The following is a 22365-nucleotide window of genomic DNA, read 5'->3' as shown; positions in this document are numbered from 1 at the left end:
AGTTAGGGTTAATACAGGCGTCATATAAACAATGTTACAAAGATGTATTGTTCCAGTTTTAAATTGATAGAGGATAATGATTTTTCAACAGCTTCGACCACCAAAACTAGGAAACGAGAGTTTGAAATAACTTTAAAGCGGGATCATTAACTTAAACTATTAAAACGAATCAAAGATGTTCCCATTGGGACCATTCAGTTTTGGAAAAAAATAAAGAAAACTGTGACACCATTGAATAAGAGCTTTATTTGAAATATTACAACATATAAAAACTACATAGAATTTAATACCACTGTCTCAGAGTGGGTAATTGCAAATACACGGTTAAAACCACATTTAGAAATTGATAAAACAATCACATAATGGCACTGCACAGACTGTCCATAGAAAAGCCACTGAAGTGGCCAGGCTCCAGACCAGCTTATGAATAATGGAATGAGTTTACGGGACTGATGCCTCACACACTCCCAAACACAATGCAAATGAGCTGCGGTTTTATGAAGAGATGACTTTAGACCTCCATCTTCTCCTGCTTTACAGGCTCTGAAAGAAAGGATGTTGAAGAGATTAAGTATTCGTTTCCCTCACTGACAGTTTAAACACTTAAAAATAAATGCACACCTGTAGCATTCTCCTTCATTCTCTCCTGCACACATCTCTTGATCTCCAGGCCAATGGCTTTGGAGAGGGGTGGAGGCACAGCATTACCAACCTGAGAAATACAAGGACATTAGTGTTCCTGTTAAACGTATACTTTTCACAAGAATTGAACGTCTTTAGCACAGGCATCATACCTGTCTGTGTTTGTCTAGGATGTTGCCGAAGAAGCGATAGGTGTCTGGGAAGCCCTGTGAGCGTGCACATTCCCTGACACTCACCACACGGTGCTGCTCAGGGTGAAGGACACGTCCCTGGGGGAAATAACACCTTAATTAACAACACTGCAACAGGGTAGAACTTCCTATTTAATGGGGAAAGTCCACTTGTGAACTCAAAACGGAGAAGTGGTTCAATAAAAACCTTGAAGACCACAAAATTTAATGTTTAAAAATGAAATTCCTGTGATGCAAAGCTGAAATATTCAGCATCACTCCAGTCTTCAGTGTCACAGTCCTTCAGAAATCACTAATATGAATTGATAAACAATTATCAATGTTGAAAATAGCTGCGCTGCTTAACACGTGGAAATCATTTGAGAGGTTCTTTGAATAGAAAATTAAGACACTTAGTCCTCAAACATAAATGTAACTTGATCAATTTCATGCATCCTTGCTAAATAATAATAAAAAAAATTAACACATTAGGGCTGTGCAATTAATCGAATTTCGATTTCGCCTCCCAACGATCACCAAAATGGTACAATCGAGAAAAAAACGATTTTGCCATGTTCAGTTTTGCAAGAACGATCTTATTTTGTCTTGCGTTCTGAAATGCGCACATCCGCCCCTCCCGAAGCCAAACTCAGTTTGAGAGTCTCGTGTGCATTAGAGCTGCAACTAACGATTATTTTTTCTGTCGACTAATCTAACGATTATTTTTTCGATTAGTCGACTAATCTAACGATTATTTTCCCAGATTAATCTTATTATTCTTTTTTACTGATTATTGTATTTCAAAGAGGGTAGTGAATTTGTATATTATTTTAACATGAAATCAATGAATGATGACAATATTAATTGTATTTCAGGAAAGGTAGTGTACATAGTATGCCATTTTATAATGAAATATATGAACACAAGAAGCTTTTTAAACATAATATATAATGATACTATTCATAATAAAATGTATACAGAGCGGGCCTAATAAGGAAAAGTTGTTTACTATAGGCTAGTAGTTGAGTGATTTACTTATTGATTTGTGTCAATAGTAAACGAAAATGCACTTGTATTTATCTGCAAAAGGTTCACATACAGGAGCTTTCAGCATAGTTTTAATATAGTATAACTAGTCGTCTATTTTGAAGATACATGTGCATAAACAACGACTAAAGCTGCCAGAAGTTTTTGCCCAAACTTCAAAGACACACTTAAATGATTAAAGCTAGAGGCATATCTTAACTTTAATGTTTCTTTAATCATGTAAACTACCTATATACAGCATGTTTTATGCATATGTGTTTGGGACAGAGGGGAACCAGGTCGCATTTACAGGAGATATATGCAGCCCATAATAAATAAAAGCACGAGACGTACTGGGGTCGGAGAAGAACCCCGGAAAATGTGACCGTCTGTTGCAATACACGCGCAACGGTTCAGCTGCGCGAGAGAACACTGGAAGGGTTGCCAGGTTTACACAACAAAACCCACCCATTCGTTACTCAAAACAAGCCCAATCGCGTTTCGGGGAGGTTCTCTGGTAAACATCGCGTTCGGGGGGTTAAATATGTGTGTTTTTTTGCTTCAACCCGCGGACATGAGACACAGCCCGCGGCAACAGTGTAGAAGTAGCCCAATTCCGCGGAAAAAAGCGGACTTGGCAACACTGATTGGCAGTGTGAAAGCTCCCGCTCTCCACGCGCACAGCTTCTGCTCTGCCTGCGCGCGCAGTGTGAAACCGGCGTTACAGAGCGAACAAAGCACAGTTTTACTCGGCTTCTGTTTAAAGTACTCCCACACTTTTGAATGTCGCGGTCTGGCTTTATATGATAAATTATAATTTTCACTATGCCCGGGAGCAGAAGCTGCCATTATTCTAGATCTTCTGTTCCATTCTAGAACGTAAATAATGTGCCGCCGACGCGTCGAAGCATTTCACGCACGTCGACGTATTTTCGTAGTCGGCGTCATCGACGACGTCGACGCGTCGTTGCAGCCCTAGTGTGCATATCAACCGCTGGAATGTAAAAACTCGGCGCGAGTAAAGATGGCAGAAGGAGGGCAGTTACAGCAGCGTTTGGGGAGCAAAAAAGGCAAAACCAACTCCGTTGTCTGGGAACAGTTTGGCTTCGAGGAATCAGACGACGAGCAGAAACATGCTACGTGCAAGATTTGCTACATGGTAGTGGCTGCAACGCAAGGGAACACCACGAATTTGTTTAATCACTTGAAAATTAAACAGAGTGACCTATGACAATCTAATATAGAAACAAACTGACGAGAGCAGGGATGCCGTGTAAACGTCCTTTTTTTCTTTCATATTTTTCAAATAATTCTCTCTTTGTAAACTTTGTTCAATGCATGCGAGTGCTGTCATTTCGCCGTCTTCACCCAGGTTTAGTGCCAGAATGAGAAGACGCGGAGAAGACGCGCGCTGTGAGAAAATGTGCGTCTCACAGCGCGCAAATATTGAGTTCTTTCAAGTCTTGCTCTTGAACGGACAAACTCACACAAAACGTGTGTCAACATGTCCATCTTGATGAGCATCCTAGCAGACATAGTCTGTATATGCCTTAAGTGAACTTTATACAGTCGAGAAAGACGACGCATATCCAAGCTTTAGGTCTTAAAGGGGCAGTAGCCTTTACTGCCGTCTGTTTAATGTCAAACAACAAAAGACAAGGACATCACTCACCGCTCTTGATTGAATAGCTTTTGTAAGTTTAATAGGATTAATCTTTAATTTATGCACTTAAATATGCAATGTTATTTTACATTTGATACATTTCTGTACCTGAAAACTAATGTTAGACGTACCTGAAAAGCATATCTAGCCGAACCATATTGTTGATCTTATTTATTTGTGGTTATCATTTTTACGTGAATACTTTTATACTTTGATTTGAATATATGTTATATTATTTATTTTAATAGTTCAAAAAGTACAAATGTTACAATTTCAATTGAATTGTTGAAAGGTGTATTTTTAATAAATGCAACACATTCCCAAAGTCATGTGAAATAATCGTGTTACATAATCGTGATTTCAATATTGACCAAAATAATCGTGATTATGATTTTCCATAATCGAGCAGCCCTATAACATACATAAAAATGCCTGTTCAAAACTTTAGGGCCAGAAAGTAGTTAATCTTAAGAGACTGTTTTTTTTTATTATTTTTTTTATTATGCTTCATATCATGACAAGTTAGCATATGGTATATATGAAGGCAATACCTGCTTTCCCATAGGCTCAGGATTGGTCACCGTAGTGCTGAAGAACCCATCCCATTCCAGGCGGCCGTACAGACCAGCCCAGTGATTGTGGCGGTTGCCCGTGTGAGGCAGACACCAGGGAACCAATGTGTTGAACTGCCTGTCTGCAGGGTCACATGGTTTTCCTAGAGCAATAAGACAGTAACTGGTAAGTCAGACTTTTTTTTATTCATTGAAAAGAAACCAAAAAAAAAAAAAGCTCCAACTTATCAAATTACAAACCATCAGCACAGGAACACACTCCTCTTAATGCACCGGTGCCACTGCGGCCATTTTTTTTGTCAGGGTGGCTATAGCGAAGCTTTTTTGTGGTGGTGCCGTCCCGCAGCCGCACCTCAATATTAGGAAGATCCCTCCAGTCAGAACCAGGAGCCAAAGGAATGTGGCGCATGCGGGCCGCGACCAGGGCGCTCATGTCCTACACCACAAAATCCAATTATTAACCCGCTTGAGCTATGGTGCCTTCTCTCGCAAGACATAATTTAGCAAATATTCAGAAGACTAAAGGGAGCTCTTCAAGTATCTAACCCTTAACTTCCTGTATGTCTGACAAGAAATTTCTCTACAACTGCAGTTTTGGTCCAAGTTAATTACATTGCGTGTCAAATGCAAAAATAAGCAACATTTAGTTCCAAGCCACCGAAAAATAAGCAACATTTAGTTCCAAGCCACTGAAAAAGTATTGTCCTTATTACTATTGTCCAAGTGTCAAATGACACCAAGTCCCTGTCGACAGCACCGTTGAGGGACTGACCTTACAGATGTGGTCCCTCAGGATGGGCTGGTATTGAGAGCCACGAATGTGTCTCTGGAACCAGGACTGTGGCTCGCCATTGTAGGAGATCTCCAGAGCCGCGGCTCCGTTACGGATCTCAGGGAGGTCGGACATGGTGTCCCGCACTGTGATTGTGCGATAAACGCCGCCATTTCCACTGGAAAATAGCGCAAGATTAGTATAGAAAAGTGCAGAATTTATTAAAGAGACCAACATAAGTGTTCACAAATGCGTACCGAGTCACATTGCTTATGTATCGCTTTTCACCAACCACCACACTAAGAGAACATGCTCGTGGAGCAAACACATGGAGGGGTTCTGGGTAACGGGGCAGCTTTTCACCCGGGGCTGCAGCCAGGATGATCGCCCTGCGTCGGGTCTGGGCCACTCCATACTGCCCAGCCTGCAGAAGAGGAGATAAGAGTAAATTTAAATATGCACTCAGTTATACTTTGCTCAAGTGCTAAAGAAAGAATTTCAAAAATTAAATCTACAGTCAGATATGGGGGCTAAAATAGGCAACCATGTTGACATCAAATTAGCACTTTTATAATAGATTATTTAATACAACTTGCCTGTAGCACACCAAAGGTGCACTGGTATCCCATGCGCACAAGACAGCGCAGCGTGAGTTTCAGGACCATGGAGCGCTTGAATGACACAAAGTTCCTCACATTCTCCAGCAGGAAGAACTTGGGTCTGTAGTAGTCACAGTAACTGTAAAGGAAAAACCGATACAAGTGTAAACATCCAGCAACAGCACATTTCCAAATATGCAAAGTCTCATTTTACAGTAAGACTCCTTATGCTGACCTCAGATAAGAGACCACCAGAGAGTTCTTGAACTTTGAGTATGTGCGCGAGTTAAAGCGGTTCATTCCACTGAAACCTTGGCAGGGCGGCCCACCACAGAGCATCTCCACATCACCCTTCTGTGGAAGCTTCTGTCCAAGAGAGTTGGTCTTCTCTCCGGACATCACCAGCTTCAAAAGGACATTACAGTCCTCCGTGAAAACTGTGGTGCCCGGATTGTTCAACCTGAAGGCCTGAGCGGCAGGATCCCACATCTCTATGGCCCAATTAGTCTCGGAGATGCCTGGTGTTTGGGAAAAGAAATGTATAAGCAAGGCTCAACATTAAATATCATGTGCTTGTTCTTAGGACAAGTAAAATGATTCACTTAGAACAATTTAAAAAAAAAATTATATTCCGAGGCAATATTCTGTGCTCTCAGCTTTGACATTTAAAACGTCACAATTTGTTCACACAACTGATTCATTCAAGAATGCAGTTGTTCGACTCAGATTAGTTCAAAACACTGAATCATTCAGTAATGAAACGTGGCTGTAAAATGCGCTATGGTTCTGCTGTGATCTTGATTTGGAAAAATTGTTGCTGCTGAAAGAACAAAGTGTCAATATTGAGTGTAAAAAGTGAGTGCCAACTGATTTAATACGATAATTAAATAATGACTGCAAATATTGATTTAGTCATTTTCAATCGTAATGCATTCAGGAAGACAGCACTCTGGTTCGTGTGATGTTGCTTAACTATCATAGGTTATAAATATAATTCCACCTCAGTATTTTAACCGTTTCTGTGTGCTGTGCTCATTTGTTTAGATTACTCCTCGAGGGGTTGCATAAGCCTCAACAGCGGAACCTTCTTAGTCAGTAAATTACACATTATCCACCATCAATTGCCACTTAAACTAAATGTAGTAAAATCAGATTCACTCGCATTTATGAATCCCCATTTATTTTTTGTTATTGACTTAAATCAGGCTACTTTGTCCAGTCGGGCTAGTAAAATTCTCACTTGTCCTAGACAAGCGTTAATGTTGAGCCCCGAATACAATAACAGTTCCATAATCCAGTTTTGAATAGAAGCCCAACCTGCTTGATGGAAACCCTCAGATAGACCACCACAGCCAGAGAACACATCCAGAGTGCGCAGTTTGGGGACTGTCGGCTCTTGGGGCTCCTGATCTGTCGATTCCTGTGAGGCTGCTTTACCTTTCCCTTTCCCTGCAAACAATCACGATGCACAAATTGGAAACAAATTCTAAGGATTCCATGACTTTCATCTCAAAGTTAAGGCCCATTTTCAAAAAGAATGATAGCTGTAATAAACTATATTAGCAGGGCTGGGTATTGACAAATTTCACACTTTGATATTTAATTGAATTGCAAGCTTGTGAATCGAAATGTATTGATTTAAGATATAGATCAGGTACAAAACAAATCTCTAAACTGATGCAGTAAACTATGGGAGTCAGTTGTAGCCTACTATATATTGAAGGTAAAAATTAACCGATTTGTATACAAAACTTAATTAGGTTTTTATAATAAAGTTATGAAATATTTAAATGGTGGAGGTCATAAATGCATGTTTGAAATAAATCTGGCATGGTGTTTAATACTGAAGAACATAATGAATATGTAATATGGTGCATATATTTAGCAAAATGCTCCTCTCTAGAGTTAATTTTTCTAGTTTATAGGATAGTATATAGTTTATAGGAGTTTACGTGGTTAAAACCGTCAGATTTACCTCAGGAAAAATTATATCCAGTGTAAAGACGTTAGTAAAACTTGTTAACTGAGCAATTCCATGTGACATGATACAGATTTCGGTAAGTTGTACTCCAACACGTTCAGATGCCCATTCATATTTCACGCTGTAACTGGTATTAAAGGCGAGGAAATTATCAGCTCATCTCTTGAGCTGAGCCAGAGTTATCTCACGCCACAATTCCAAAACTGTATTTATATTTTGTAATAAAATGGACGTAATTTGAAATCAGTTACCATTAATTTGAAGTCTGAAAGCACAAAGATTCGAAAAATATTTGATGGGAGGCGTGCTACAATGTTCCGTTCATTCATCAACTGAAAACCTTGGGATTTAAGAACCGATATTGATTTGCAAAAGTGAGAATCGATTAAAATCCGGAAATCTGTATTTTAAACCCAGCCCTATATATTAATGTCCACACCAACACACAACGTTCTGTTTATTAAAAGCAAGTGCTGTAGTTGTATAGCTACGCTATTCTTTTAAATTAGAAAGATTCTTAACTTCTAGCCATCATTAGTCATCCTTGGTGTGAATGAGAATTTACACTGTTACCTTTCCCCTTTCCTTTGCCCTTGCCCTTAGTCACAGCTGATCGGGCATGATTGGGAGGATCCTCAAAACTCTTAGACCTGGCATTATAAGCCTAAAGAAAACAAAGTCAAACAACAAACGCCAACTGGCTAAACATTCTCAAAGCTGTACAAGAAAATAACAGCATCAATATAGATAGATACACATACAAATACAGTAATTAAACAGCAACACTAAACAGAGGGTTGGCAATGCTGTATGAAAAGATGTTTTTAGATGACAAAACTTCAAAAATTACAGTGCAGCTGAAACAAAGTTGAAAACTCAGTCAGGAGCATCATGGCTTAACCACACTACCACCAGTTTGCTCCAACTCTCATCCTTACCTCTAGGAAATAAAAGCGATCAGGGCCGCTGCTTGAATAGTCTTGCACACTTTCCACAAGATCCTCTGAATACTCCACACGACAGCGGCCCAGCACCTCCGCCATGTTCACGTTCACCTCTTCATCACTCCAGTAGAGTTGGTTTATGTCAGAGTGGTAGGCACCCTTTGGTCCTTTATGAGTGTTTTCAGGCCTGAAAGCAACAGTCAAATCAGGTCAGTTTAAAATGTACAACCTTAGGGGGAAAAAGGAAATCTGCTTTTAAATGATTTAAAACAGTGGTTAACATGCTAGAGAAATGCAAATTAAAATGTGTCACCTGTAGAATTTATAGAGGCGCAGTTTGATCTCGGTTGTGTCTGCCTTTCCATTGCTGCGCTTGCTGCAAAAGATTTCTTTGATGCGGCCAATGCGGAAGGGCTCTGGAGCATCCAGGTTTGAGCCCTTTATGTAATCTGAGGACTTCCTGTAGTATTCTGGGTAAAGATCCTCATCAACATCCTCCTTTCTGTGAGAACGCTTCACTGGGCTTGCAGCCTTCACCCTTCAAGAGAAAACATACACACTTAATAAAACTCCTTTCAACCTCAAAACATCTTAACATTTTTTTAAAACCCTTACGTGAAATTAAAAGCATCAGGGGGTAGATAGACACTGTCCCCTACTCTGTACTGCTCCCCCTTCAGGCTAGCCAACCCATAGAAGACTTTAGAGTCAGTCTCCTCATCCTCCAGGGGCTCATAGGCATGAGGTGCATCCTGATCTTTTCGTTCCTTAATCCTTGTGCAGCTGGCACAGAACCTGCCATAAAACATGCATTAAAGTGCATGTAAAGAGAAATGCCACTGGAAAGAAAAGGAGTTCAAAAGCAGCACTCACTTATACTTGCAATCCTCTGATGGTGTGACACTGGGAGGAGTCTCAAAGCGAGCACATTCACTTTCATAGCAGAGCTGATAAAAGAAGCTTTTGCCATCATCGTCGATTACTTTGATGTCATCATCCATTCCACCCTGAAAGCGTGCAAATATTAAAACCTCTGCCCAGTTCATTACAAACACAAATGTAGCTCCAACTTCAGCATCTGTACCTCCATGAACCAGTTTTCAGATGGAGCCTTGTAGAGGACGTTGACCTTGCCTTGGACAAAACTCAGCTGCATGTCTTCACACTCATCCACAAGGAAGAGCTCAAGAGGGTCCGATGACTCTCCAAGCACTGTCTCAGTACCACGGCAGAACCAGTGGGCATGAAACATTTTGTCACCATCATCCCACAATGCTGTAATCCTACAAGTCAAAAAAAGACATTTTATTGACGTTATAATTGCCACAAATCTAAGCTATTTAGTTTAACCTCACTGCAAACAACCCAAGTTTGCTTCGATAAAGGTTACCTGGCCAAGTAGAGGGGGTGTGATGGGTCATCAGGACTGAAAGACACACAATCACCAACCTCCACCACCTCATTCTCCACACGCACTTTCATGTAGTATTTCTTCTTTCCCTCAGTCTGAAAGGACAATATCAATACTTTAACTTCTAGAAGTGGACATCCAGGTTCTCACCGCAAGTCAAAGATCACATACCTTGATGGGCTCTCCCACCCAGCTGATCTTATTCTTGGTCGGTTTCTTTTTCTTGGTCTGAGACACTTTCTTTGTGTCTTTAATAACTGGCAACACATCCTCCTCTTCTACATTCTCATCATCCTCCGCTTCTTTCACTGCCAGGTTGGGACACCTGGACAAGAAGAGACGTCCATTTAGATTTAACATGGGAAACAAAATCCAAGGCCATAGAGCTGGATAACAAACTGGCAGGAAATAAAGCGCTTCCTAAAAAGGTTATCCTATTCTCACTCTGCACTACCCTGACTAACAGGGTTTCTGCAGGTTTCACAAAGTCAAATTTAAGACCTTTTTAAAGACCATTAGGACTGACATTTAAGACCTACTGTATGATCATAAAAAAGGAAACGCAGAATCACAATTACTTGTAAAGCAAATTCAAAATGAACAAAGCATCAGTAAACTTGCACTTCCCCATAGCTCATAAATGGAGATAAATGATGGATTTTGTTGTAATTTCCAGGAATTTGTGGACAAATGCACAGGCATTATTAGAATGTCACATTTACTATATGTTATATGCACAATAGTCACAGGTACCTAACATTGTGCATTTTTATAAAAAAAAAAAAGAAGTGCCATCTAGCTTTAACATGATCGCTGCCAATATGGACATGGGCATAAATGTGTGTTTGATCGTTTAAGGGCAATAAGCCTAGAAACAGAACACATTCAGTATACTCACAAGCGCTGGCAGGCGGCAAACAATTAAGATCCATTTAAAATTATTGACCTATAAGACCTAGAACTCAATACTTCAGCAAATTTTTAGACTAAGTCCCTGCGGAAACTCTGGACTAAAGCAAGAGTCTGCACTATCAGCATTAGTCACAGCACTGAGTGAATTCAGCATTGAACAGATCTGGAACAAAAGATGGAAACAATGAGGCATTGCTACTCTTTCTAGATGTGAAAATCTGCTTCTGCAAATACAGGAGGAAAAAGCAAGGGGAGATCAGTCTCCTAAGCAGTAGTCATGTTAGAGACTATCGATTGACATTGGTTTCACATCATCAAAACACAATTTGGCAAAGTATAAAGCAGGGATGGAAATTAACTTGTCCACCGGCCACTGAGTGGCTAGTAGATTTTGAAATCCACCAGCCACTTTCTTGTTTTTACCAGCCACTTTGTTTTTAACCGACAGTGTAACTGGATGTGAAAATTAATACTACAAGCTCTACAATACTTAGGCAGTTTATTTAATCACAAATCTCAATGAAATACTGACATTCTCTCTCTTATACACACACAAACCATGAACTGATATACATTTCATTAAATGAGTAGGGCAGTTTAATGGATGTGGCATTTTATGGTTGATGATGTGGTCTTTAATGGCTTCCAGTTTTAGGTTTAGTCCCAACAATGTAACTTAGTTTTGGCATCTTCTGAAGCATGTTGACGACATGGCCTACTAAGGATGCCACCTTCAGTGTGGCAAAATAAGGGACACCCATTCTGACAATATAAAATGTTATATTATTTTACAATTGATTAATTAATTATTATTTCTAAAGAACTCTTTAGTAGCCTATTTGGTGCACTTTAAAGGGATAGTTCACCCAAAACTAAAACATTGTCATCATTTACTCTCACTCATGTTCCAAACCAGTATGAGTTTCTTTATTCTGCTGAACACAAAAGATGATTTTTGAAGAAAATTTGAACCAGGCTGTTTTGGGGGCACCATTGACTTCCATAGTAGGAATGAGTCTTCCTATGTGTTCAACAAAGAAATGTGTACATGTTTGGAACAACTTAGGGTGAGTAAATGACAGAATGTTCATTTTTGGGTGAACTGTCCCTTTAAGCAGTCATTCTGAACCACTAACCACTTTTTTGACAATTCTGAAATTCAAAACTGTTAATTTTTTTATTAATATACTTAAATGATGACTTATGTAATTATTTGTCCCACTTTTATCTAAATATTCTTTTAATAAATATCAAACTTTATATGGCAGGATTATTTATTATGTATGATTAAAATGATACATTAATAACATTAATTAAGCTATAATCTATGAATTAACCTGTCTAAAAATATATGATAATTCTGTCTGCCAAGCTCTGATAATGTATGGATTATATAAATAGATTATCCATTTAAAAAGACAATAGGCCTATACCTTTAGAAGCACGGATGTGTCTGTCACATAGACCGGTCTGTCAGCGCTGCTGCTTTAAGTCAGACAGTCTGAGAAACTGAAATGCTTCTCTGCAAAGTGTGCAGTTCGCCTGAGGTTCATCACGAGTTACTGGACAGACCCATTGAAAACTTCTCTATTCAGCCCTATATCTGGAGATCCTCTTGCGTTCAAGCTCAATATTTTTTTTAAAAACCGTGCAAGTTTACAGCGCATGTTCTCGAGACTCCACCGCTATGAAAGCCGCTAAAACGCAACCACGCACAAATTAACTTCTCTACTACTTATTGTGAATTTGATTTATAACGCCACATTTTTTTTGAAGGTGTGCCTCCCCTAAAAGTGTCCGCCATCCAGGTGAAACAGTAGGCCATGCTATTTTTATTTACCCGCCAAGGTGGCCGGTAGGTGAAGCGAGTTTACCCGCTACAACACAAAATCACCCGCATTTGGCTGGTGGCGGGTGCCAATTTCCATCCCTGGTATGAAGACTGCACAGAGCAAGCATACCTTCTCTTCTGACAGGCCTGTTTACTTCTGCCACTGCCTCCAAACTTGATCATATCCTTACAGGCTGAACACTTGCCGCAATCAGGCGCTTGACACACCTGAATGATAAAGGGATGCCAGTCATGTCACATGGACATTACAGGCTTAATTTGATTGCAATAAAAGGCCATTTCTGGAGAACCTACCTCACAGACACCACACCGTTGTCTCTTCACTCCACCTCCATCCTTATTATTCTGGTCAATCTGATCGGAGAAAAAGGTGTCAAAGATCTGGTAGACCAGTTTAGTGGTGGTGGCTTTAGTCGGGCCCTTGTTGTCCTTTTCAATCTTGGTTGGATGACGAATGGCTTGCCTTCTGGCTGCTCTCCTGAGGTGGAAAATTACAAAAATGCAATTAGCAACAAAACACACATTAGATTTTCACAGAATCCACGAACATCCAAGTGAAAATAGAGCCATGCATGTAATAGGAATGGAGGTCACATACACTGAATGGATTGACAGTTTGATGCAAATGTATAATTTAAAAGTCTGTTTTAAAGATCATTTGTGCAGATCTGTCCTGTTCTTTACAGAACATTCAGTTCCTTCAGAGGCTTAGTTTCTCCAAATGGGAAACTTGTAAAATTCAAACAATGGGAGCGCAAATTAACATCTGTTATGCATAGCCATGCTAGACAGGGGGGTAAAGAGCTATGGAAAATATTCTTGTTGTTCTCATCACCCGCCCCTTTCAGCTAGTAAAGGAGTTTACCACCAACACAGACAACTGAAGTGGAGCGTATAGGAAAAGATAAAAAAAACCAAGCCACACAAACATCAGGTTTTACATACCAGTACAGCTGCCTGCTGCGTTAGGGAAGGTTAGAGGATCATTAGAAACATGAGATCATGGCACAAGTGAATCCCAACAAACCACTGAATGTTCAGTCTAGCAAAGCGTTGAGAAATAGTTCACCCAAACTGAAGTTAAAGTAAGCCTTTAAGTCACTAGGCTTTAGCGGCAACAACTAGTCCATGATACATCAATATGAACATCTCTAACGATTCTCATTATTGATTAGTCGGTCTGTCCTCGGTGCACACTTTAATAACAGCACTGAATAACGCTTTATGGATAATTCATTTAAAAACAATGAAGGAAAGCGTGAGCTGCAGGAAAGGAATGTGATCCAAGCGCCCAAAACATGCTAATGCATTAGCTTGAAGCTTAAAATAAAGAATTATCGTTTAACATAGGCCTACCGTCATGGGCTTTGACAGTTGCGTGCACAAAACGTTCATTTTACAGGTTATCCATATCGGCAAATGTTACTAATTCATGCAAGCATTTCCATTTTGCATGACAGACAGTCTGCACTGCAATCTTCGCTGAACGAGCGCTGGAAGCTGCGGGCGCACATGTGCGTCAGAGACAGAATACAGTAGAGGGAGACAAGCAGATTTCTGCTAAATGTTTTTGCGTTGAATATTAATTTAGGCACTACATTTAGGTTTAAAAGCAAACATGCAATTGAAGTATTTTATGAGAGTAGTAACTAAAGGGATAACCGCATGTAGTTATCCTGTAAATGGGCCGTAAGAAACATTGCATTTATATTCAAAGAAATGGCAGTATAGCTAGTGTGTGTTCCTGCAGAACATTGTGTGCGTTTAACAATTTTAATGTAGGGATTTAAAGTAATTTTGCTTTGAACATAATGTATAGCACAGACTAGCCTTTAAGAAAATATCCATGTTTTATAGTAAAACCATGTTTGGCATATTGATTACCATTTGTATGACTGCACAAATACCATAGTTAAACTATGGATCTGAAGCAAAACCCATGGTTAATTTGTGGTTACCATGGATCAACTACAACCCATTTATTTACTATCATTTTGTTTGCTTGTTTTATTCATAGTGAATATCCAAGAATTAACCATAGATTTACCATGTATGGTTTCATATAGCACTCAGCTTGTTTGAAAGACAGTATTGGCCAGGATGTGGAATAGTGTTGTCAGTTTTTTTTTTCTGATAAATTGAAAAATCGGCCAACTAAAGGATCAAAATAATCGCTAGTTGCAGCCCTAATTGAATATCAGCTCATTTAAAATTGTATTCAAGAGCATCAAGTTTCAGGCTAGTTTAACAGGTTTAAATAGTTTAAAACCCTTGCCACAATACACTTTTATATCAGTCAACCATTACTCAATGATCACAAAATATAATAACTAGGTAAAATACTAAACTCACCTCTTTCCCAAAGTAACACCAGCCAGCTTGATCAAGTCTCGCATACAGGGAGTGACGATGATGGGCTGCTCGTCTGAGTCTCCAGCCTCATCATAGCTCTCCACCTGCTCCACCACAAACTGGGCATGGCGCAGAAGTGTGTCTTCAGTGAAACGGTTGAAGTTGAGCCCAGCAGGTGGAACTGTAGTCTAAAAGACAGATGAACACATTGGCACTGCTTCTGATGTGACAAGAGACTTATACTGAGCTTTAGCATGTCAATCAGCTCACCTCAATTTTGTTAAGCAGATCCTCGTAAGTGGCGTCCTGGTTCTTCTGGAGAAATTCAACCACAATCTTGCTCATGTAGATCTTCTCCTGCATCAGAGCAAAAATAAGCGAGTACTCCTCACTGGGGTCCATTAGGATGTAGTCAGCAAAGGCTGTGGAGAAAAAAAAGAAAAATTTGGATCCAACGGTGCATGGTGAAATTTGACTAGAAGATACTTAATAAAAAATTGAAACAAAAAAAAGTACCTGTTGTGAAGCCAATTAAAGCCTTCTCCCCACCATCAAAACCAGTGATCCACCAAGCATTGATGGGACCAAGCTTCTTAGCAGGAACCCCACCTAAAGAGAACAATTGTTATTAAATTCTCAATCTGCACTAAAGCCTAAAATTAGCAAAATACAATTTAGCAATGTCTCTCTTGTAAATGGCTGCACACAACTAAATTTTAGATGACTAGTCTTCCATTCAAGCCATTGACCAAATTGCACGTTTATATTATTTTAATTACTTTAAAGTATACTAATACCAAATCATAATGAACCTTTAATATATATACACATGATATAAAGCCCGTTTTCTGCAAAGCACCGGAAAAAGTAACTATGAATGTCAAAATAAAAGCAAGGAGACATTAATAAACTAGCGGCCTGCATGACTTTAGTCACAGAAAAACTTCACAGGAAGTGGCAGTCGCGATCACACTAGACTTTGTTGCTGTGTCTGAAGAAGTTTCGCATGCTCAGTCTTTGAAACACTGAAATGCCTTTCATAGATTCGACATAGCAAATAGTAATACACAAATAAAATAAAAACAACACTGTGACAATTGATCTTCTACTGGTCTTCACGTGATGCAAATTCACAGGTCAGAGTTCACCAAACTCAAACTTTGGAACACAGCAAAGCGTGAAACTTTTCACACGAGTTTGCGTTTCCGGTCTGATGCATTAGCCTGCTTTTGAATGAAAGTCAATGGAACGAAAAGTGCAGTTACCACCCTTTAACCAATAAATACATCTTTGATAGACTAAGCCTGGTCTTGTAGACTAATGTTTAGTAAAGAAACTTGGGACATACCATCCATGCATGGGTTGTCATCATAGATCGGCTTAACAGCACAACTGAAGTACAGCTCCACATTTTTCTCAATGAGGCCAGAGTCAAACGGACACAGGTGCCCATGCTTGTCATACACACTGTAAACAAGGATTACCAGTGTCAAATCATTGGGGAAGTAAAGAGGGATGCATCAAACTGAACATTCATGTAAAATCACCTGAAGTTAGTAATCTTGTGCTGAGGCAGATCGTCATAACTTTCAAAACCATCCTCATTTGCATCAAAGAGGGAAAGACGCTCATCGGTCAACATCTCTGGTTCATCCAACTACAATACACACAATATTGACGCATTGAAAAAACTAAAATATCAACTTTAAATAGATAAACAGCTGTCATGGTGCTGTTCAAACAATTAGTGTAAATAAAAATATGCTCACAGCATTATCAGGATCTCCCTGGAAGAACTTGAGGTCTGAATCATCCAGATACTGCCTGCAGTCGGGACATTTAGGTGGAGGGGTCTAAAGAGCAGATTAATGGGATTAATTTCATGCATAAAAAAAAAACCAGCAGCACAAATGGGGAATGAAATGAGTCACCTTGGCTGTAGCCACAGGCTGGATTTTGCCATTAGTGGCGTTCTCAGTGTCAGGCCTGAGAGAGGGGATAATAATTAAGCTCATACGTTCATTACATATGGAGAATGGCAGTTTTATTACATTTGTATCAACAGGGAACTCACTTCTCATCTTCCGTTTTAAGGCGTTTCTCTTCATGGATCTTGACAAAAGGAAAAGCTGCTGTTAAAGTTACCTCCATCGACTTAATAAAATGGCATTAGGTTGCAAAATAATATTACCTCCTCTGTAATTTTCTCCTCAGTCTTAACTTCTGCATCACCGTTTGTGGCTTCTCCATTCAACTCGTCAGACTTGCGTTTTGGGCTATTAGAAGAGGGTACAACACCATTCATTTATAAATGGAAAGAGACTAAAACTTAATACAAATTAAATGTATTATTTCAACTGCTCAAGCACAAAATGCATTTCACAAGGCAAAAATTAAAATCAGATTTGCACAAAAGGACACCAAACGGATACTATATTTTCGACTTACACTCTGGAGAACATTGACAGGATAGATGGCTGTTTCCCAGAGTTACGTGTAACCCTGCTATTGGCTGGAGATTCTGGGGGGGGGGGGGGGGGAAGTGATTAATAAAAACACTATGTACACAATGTAGAGATACAGCTGTTGTAACATGGATGACAATTAAAAGCTATAAACCCGTGCTCACTCTTGGGCTCAGAGTCTGCTTTACTGCGACGGCCACCCCTTCCCTTCGGGGCGCTGGGAGACTTTACAGAATCTCCTTCCTGAGTCTCCATGGCTCCCTCCTGCTCGCCATCGTCTTTGTGAGATCCGTTTTCAGAGAGGCCGTTTGAATGTCCATTCTGCTCCACGCCGTCCTCCACCCTCGCAACTCCCAAAGCTTTCTTCAGTATGGCCTTCACCTCCGATGTGTAAACCTCCTAAACAGAAAGACACGCAAGTTAGAGCTCAAGTACGCATTACTAGAAATGATTTCAGACCGGAGGATTGAAAGGGCAGAGTAAACTCACAGTGGAAAGCTCAGAGCTCTTTAACTTGTCCTCAAGGATTTTGAGCTGGTCCTGAGTATCAGCGAGCAGGAACTCCTGCAGTAACCTGAGCTTTTCCTTTACACACTCCTAGACAATGAAGAAACAAATGCAAGAAATAATTTTAGGCTGTGCCGTTTTCAGTAGATGCTTGAACAACAAACATTTTTATAATCCAATAAAATCACAATAAGTTGCTGTTATTTTTGATGAAACCATCTGTGAATATCACAAATTGACAATTTGATGTCACGACGATATTTGTAAGCTTTTCACTGTTAGCACCTCAGTTCAAGCGGCACATCTCTTCCTCTAAACTGATAGTTATAGCACGAAAAGCTCTGGCAAGTAACGTTACATTTGCCTTCATAGCTCGATAGTCAGCAAGAAAAATTAACACTGTAGAGCATTGATAAAATTACATACGTTTTTACTATGTTACTCATTTGTTTTCATTAGCATTTGAAAGCATTTCGTAATTTACTGTGTTTTGTTGTGTGGTGTGTTTTAACTTCTTAACCCGCATCGGATCGTGGACGGGGGGGTTGACGGAAGTGGGGGGGTGTGTACTTTTATTTACTTTTGTTTTATACAAAATATTCAATCAACTATCACAAACTATGCATCATTTGAAAGCTAAAACACTCAAGATTCATGTTCTGAACTTGTTTTTGCAATAAATACACCAGAGAGGAAAGGGTTAAATGAAATGCTAAAGGACCGTCCATGTAAACATTAGCAAAATATCAGCGTTACTCATCTTTCATCTCCTGTCGTTCAGATCAGATCGGACGAATCCAATAAACACCCGCATACATCTCTGTGTAAGAGTCCATTCTTCAAAATGCATCCCACTTTTTAATCCAAAACAACGAAAAAATAGGGAAAAAACTAAAAATCCTCCGTTGTTTGCAAGAGAGTTTTGAGTTAGCGTGATCAATCATGTCCATTTTCAATGAAATATCGATGGTCTGGCAAACTCCCCCTGCTAGAATGGCTTCTCCCACGTATTTTAAACCCTCCCCCGTCTCTCTCCTTCAATCAGAGACTCTTCTGGGATGCATCATATAGAGGAAGTGCCTTACAGGCTTGGTGAGCTGTCAATCATTGCGCCCATGGTTTTCGTTGGATAAAGGCACTCGGTGCCCAGCCAATGCCTTTTCAACAAAGGTTTGATTGATGGACTTAGTAACCAATCAAAAGGCATTATCTTGCGCAGTTTGCGTAAGTAGGCTTTGGTGAATACTGTTTGCGCGCTGGCTGCACGTTCTCCATGGCGCAACTGCAGTGGAGCGCGCTGTCTCTCACTGACACTTATTATCAGCTAAATGAGTTTTTTACACTTTGTAATCTCTGTAAATAGTTGCTTTAGTTTTTCAGTAACTGTTTATCCATTATAATTAGTAGTATATTGCAGTTTATTGCAGATTTATTTGAATGAAAAACTACTCTTTACAATAGCAAATGTTCTGAAATAAATGGCCTTTTTGAAATGACGCCTAGACTTTTCTTGACATAAAAGCTCACAGAAGCCACATTACTGAGAGAATCATCCTCATATTTGAATCATGACATGATTAGACATTCAGTTTTATATTTAAGTTATTTTCAGGCTCTTAACATTAAATTATAATATTTTTTTCCCTAAGTGAAAACAAAAAACAAAAAACGTGAGTCACTTACATGTATATTTACATGTATATTACTCTGTTCCCATATTACTTTGAGTTATTATGACTCTTGGGTAGCAATATTTCAAGTGTCTAGTTTAAAATAAGACCAGGTTTATGAATATATACCATAGGGTTTAAGAGCTGCAGACATTTTCATTTGGGTATATCGTTTTCAAAAAATTCCACAAAAATGGGGCGCTTGTTAAGAGGTTAATGGTTTTATGTTTTTACTTATTCTTTCCGTACAGCACTTTGACTTCCACATTGTGGTGTTGAAAGTGCTTTATAAATAAAGGTTGAGGCGAACTCAACTTGTTCATGTAGGTTCTTTCAAACATTAAATATTAGGGCTGGGTATTGACAAATTTCACAATTCGATTTACAAGCTTTCGATTCGATTTTGGATGCACATCAGGTATAATACATAGCAAATTTTCTCAAGGAAAACAAATCTCTTGACTAATGCTGTAAACTATGGAAGTCAGTTGGTACTAGCCTAATAATATTGAAGGTAAAAAATGAACTGATCTGTATACAAACACTCAATGATGGGTTTTTTATATATAATAAAGTTATAATATTAACTTTACAATTACATAATTATATTTCTACTCCAAATCATTTTTTGATTAATATAAACATTTAAATGGTGAGTGTCATAAACTTGCCAGATTCATTCATAAATGGCCTACATGCATTAAATAAGAACATTAAAAATAACAATGAATATCCTATGTAATGTGGTGCATAAAATCAGCAAAATGCTCCTCTAGAGTTAATTTTTCGAGCTGACTAACCAGTTTATGGACACTGGATATGGTTTTTCCGAGGTAAATGTGACGTTGACATTGTTTACAAGCCGTTTTACTGACGTCTTTCTGCGGTTGAAACACTGATTGAGCTATTCTATGTGACATGATACGGAGTTCGGGAAGTTGTCCTGTATCTTAACACACTTTCAGAAGCTCATTCATGTTTATTTTGCGCTGTTACTGATTTTAAGGCGGAAGAGAAGATCCCTTCATGTGCGCTCCACGCTGTGGCTTCTCTTGAGCAGAGCGTTCTCGCGCCACAACGGCATTTATGTTTTTGAATTCCGTAAAAAATTAAATAAAAAAAAAGACGCAATTTGAAATCTGACACCTTGTTTCATATCAATAGTAGTAAAGCACAATGATTATTGCGATTTATTAGAAGGGATGCACGCTGTAATGTCCCGTTCATTCATCAACTGAAACAGGATGACTAATCGATTCTTGGGATTTAAGAATTTTTTATAAAAGTGAGAATCGATTAAAATCGAGAAATATTTTTTTACCCAGCCCTATTAAATATTGAAGAACACAGTTTGAGTGAGTATATTTTAAAATACAAACTGGAGAAACAACTGTCAAGTTATTATAAAAATACTAAAATAAAAACTGCCTTGTGTAATTTAAATAATTGTATACAAATCGGTTGTTAATTTTAACCTGTGTTGGTGTAATGCATTACTAAGCATTTCATTACTTTTTTACCCATAATAAAGTGAAAGTAAAAATGTTAATGTAACCTTCTCCCTTAAAATACATTGGTCAGTTCAAAAATAAGTTATGCAATTTTACTTTCTTGGAAACAACTAAAATAAAAAGCAGCTTCAAGTCTTCCCTAGTATTGCTCAACTTGTCATGGTTGATACAGGATTTAGAAAGTAATTAGTAACACAATACATAGTAATTATTAGTAGAGTAATCCAGTTACACATTGAAGATTAAGTACTAATTTTAAGGCTTTTTTTGGAGTGGGTTCCCCCTATAGTTTGCAGCATTTAGTTCCTAAATGAGAAGTTGCCTTGATTTAGATCCATGTAACACGCAGGAATAACCCGACCATTGTCTTTGAAAACATTTCAGAAGCCTGCAAAGAAAAACGCTCACCTCATCTGACAAACTGTCTCCACCTTCATCCAGCACCTGGAGTCTGGGAACATGAAGGTAAACATCTCATTAACATTGCACCACAAAGTGACGCTACATTCATTAAACACTTTACATTAGATTGTAATCGTTGATGTTGAGTCTCAACACTTGGGGTTTGATGTGCTCAACAGACGCTAGGATGTGATCACTCAAGTAAACAAATCACGCACGCATATTTATTTAGTTACTAACATCACATCAGATGATCTGATGCTAAACTACACGAAAGGCAGCTGAAATCAGCAGGGATGGGTCTAATGACTTGTGCAGTGATTGAGTAGAGGAAGACAGGAGGCGGGCAGGGCTTCCCTCGGACACATGTGTATTTGGCGCCAAATGTAGACTGACACATGCGAGTCAAATCGCATCAAAACAACCAGCCGCCGCCTGTTTTTACCCACTAAACTCGAGCTGACGGCAGGTAGAGCATTTGTAGCACGGCTAAATGCTAACTACAGTGTAAAATAAGAACTAAAACATTCAAAAACAAATACAGCGGCGGTTATGTGACGTGATCAACGCGAGCAAAGCCCGCGAACGAGCAAACGATCACATCCAGTCTATCGTTATGCAGTTGCTTTTATATACACACAAACAGCACCGTACCGTTCCTTGACATCCTCTGGCAGAGACAATGAGGTCCTGGTAGGCATTTCAAGTTCGAGTTTGAGTTCGATCAAAGGGAATTTCTATGTAAAAACACGACTTAAAACAACAACAAGTAAAACCGGTTATTAAAATCTGACAGTGCCAACCGCAGCGCGCGCTTGAAGGGCTCAACGGGCTTTATGTATTGTCGCTAGCAGCTGGGAAATACGCGCGGGCCGCTTTTTCGCGCGGAAACGCGAGTTGGACGCTACCATTCT

General features: G+C 39.2%; 1 protein-coding gene across 1 annotated transcript; it reads right to left on the bottom strand.

Annotated features, from left to right (window-relative positions):
• Window positions 1–226: 226 nt before the first annotated feature.
• Window positions 227–22365, bottom strand: dnmt1 (DNA (cytosine-5-)-methyltransferase 1). The gene is made up of 34 exons (XM_079834813.1): window positions 22106–22365; window positions 21458–21500; window positions 17851–17958; window positions 17526–17760; window positions 17345–17417; window positions 17088–17172; window positions 16971–17008; window positions 16828–16882; window positions 16666–16749; window positions 16444–16553; window positions 16245–16363; window positions 15413–15505; window positions 15167–15318; window positions 14897–15084; window positions 12839–13022; window positions 12654–12751; window positions 9952–10105; window positions 9760–9875; window positions 9454–9652; window positions 9243–9376; window positions 8985–9164; window positions 8683–8907; window positions 8364–8556; window positions 7999–8089; window positions 6762–6893; window positions 5680–5962; window positions 5442–5583; window positions 5103–5269; window positions 4846–5023; window positions 4314–4509; window positions 4053–4216; window positions 795–911; window positions 622–712; window positions 227–543 (listed from the first exon to the last, which is right to left on the bottom strand). Exons 1-34 carry the CDS (start codon window positions 22150–22152, stop codon window positions 512–514), a joined length of 4506 nt encoding a protein of 1501 aa, XP_079690939.1. The 5' UTR covers window positions 22153–22365; the 3' UTR covers window positions 227–511.

The sequence above is a fragment of the Gobio gobio genome (assembly GCF_949357685.1).
Source record: "Gobio gobio genome assembly, chromosome: 1".
NCBI lineage: Eukaryota > Metazoa > Chordata > Actinopteri > Cypriniformes > Gobionidae > Gobio > Gobio gobio.
Note: the sequence above shows the minus strand (reverse complement) of the source record. Positions and strands in the feature narration are given on the sequence as shown.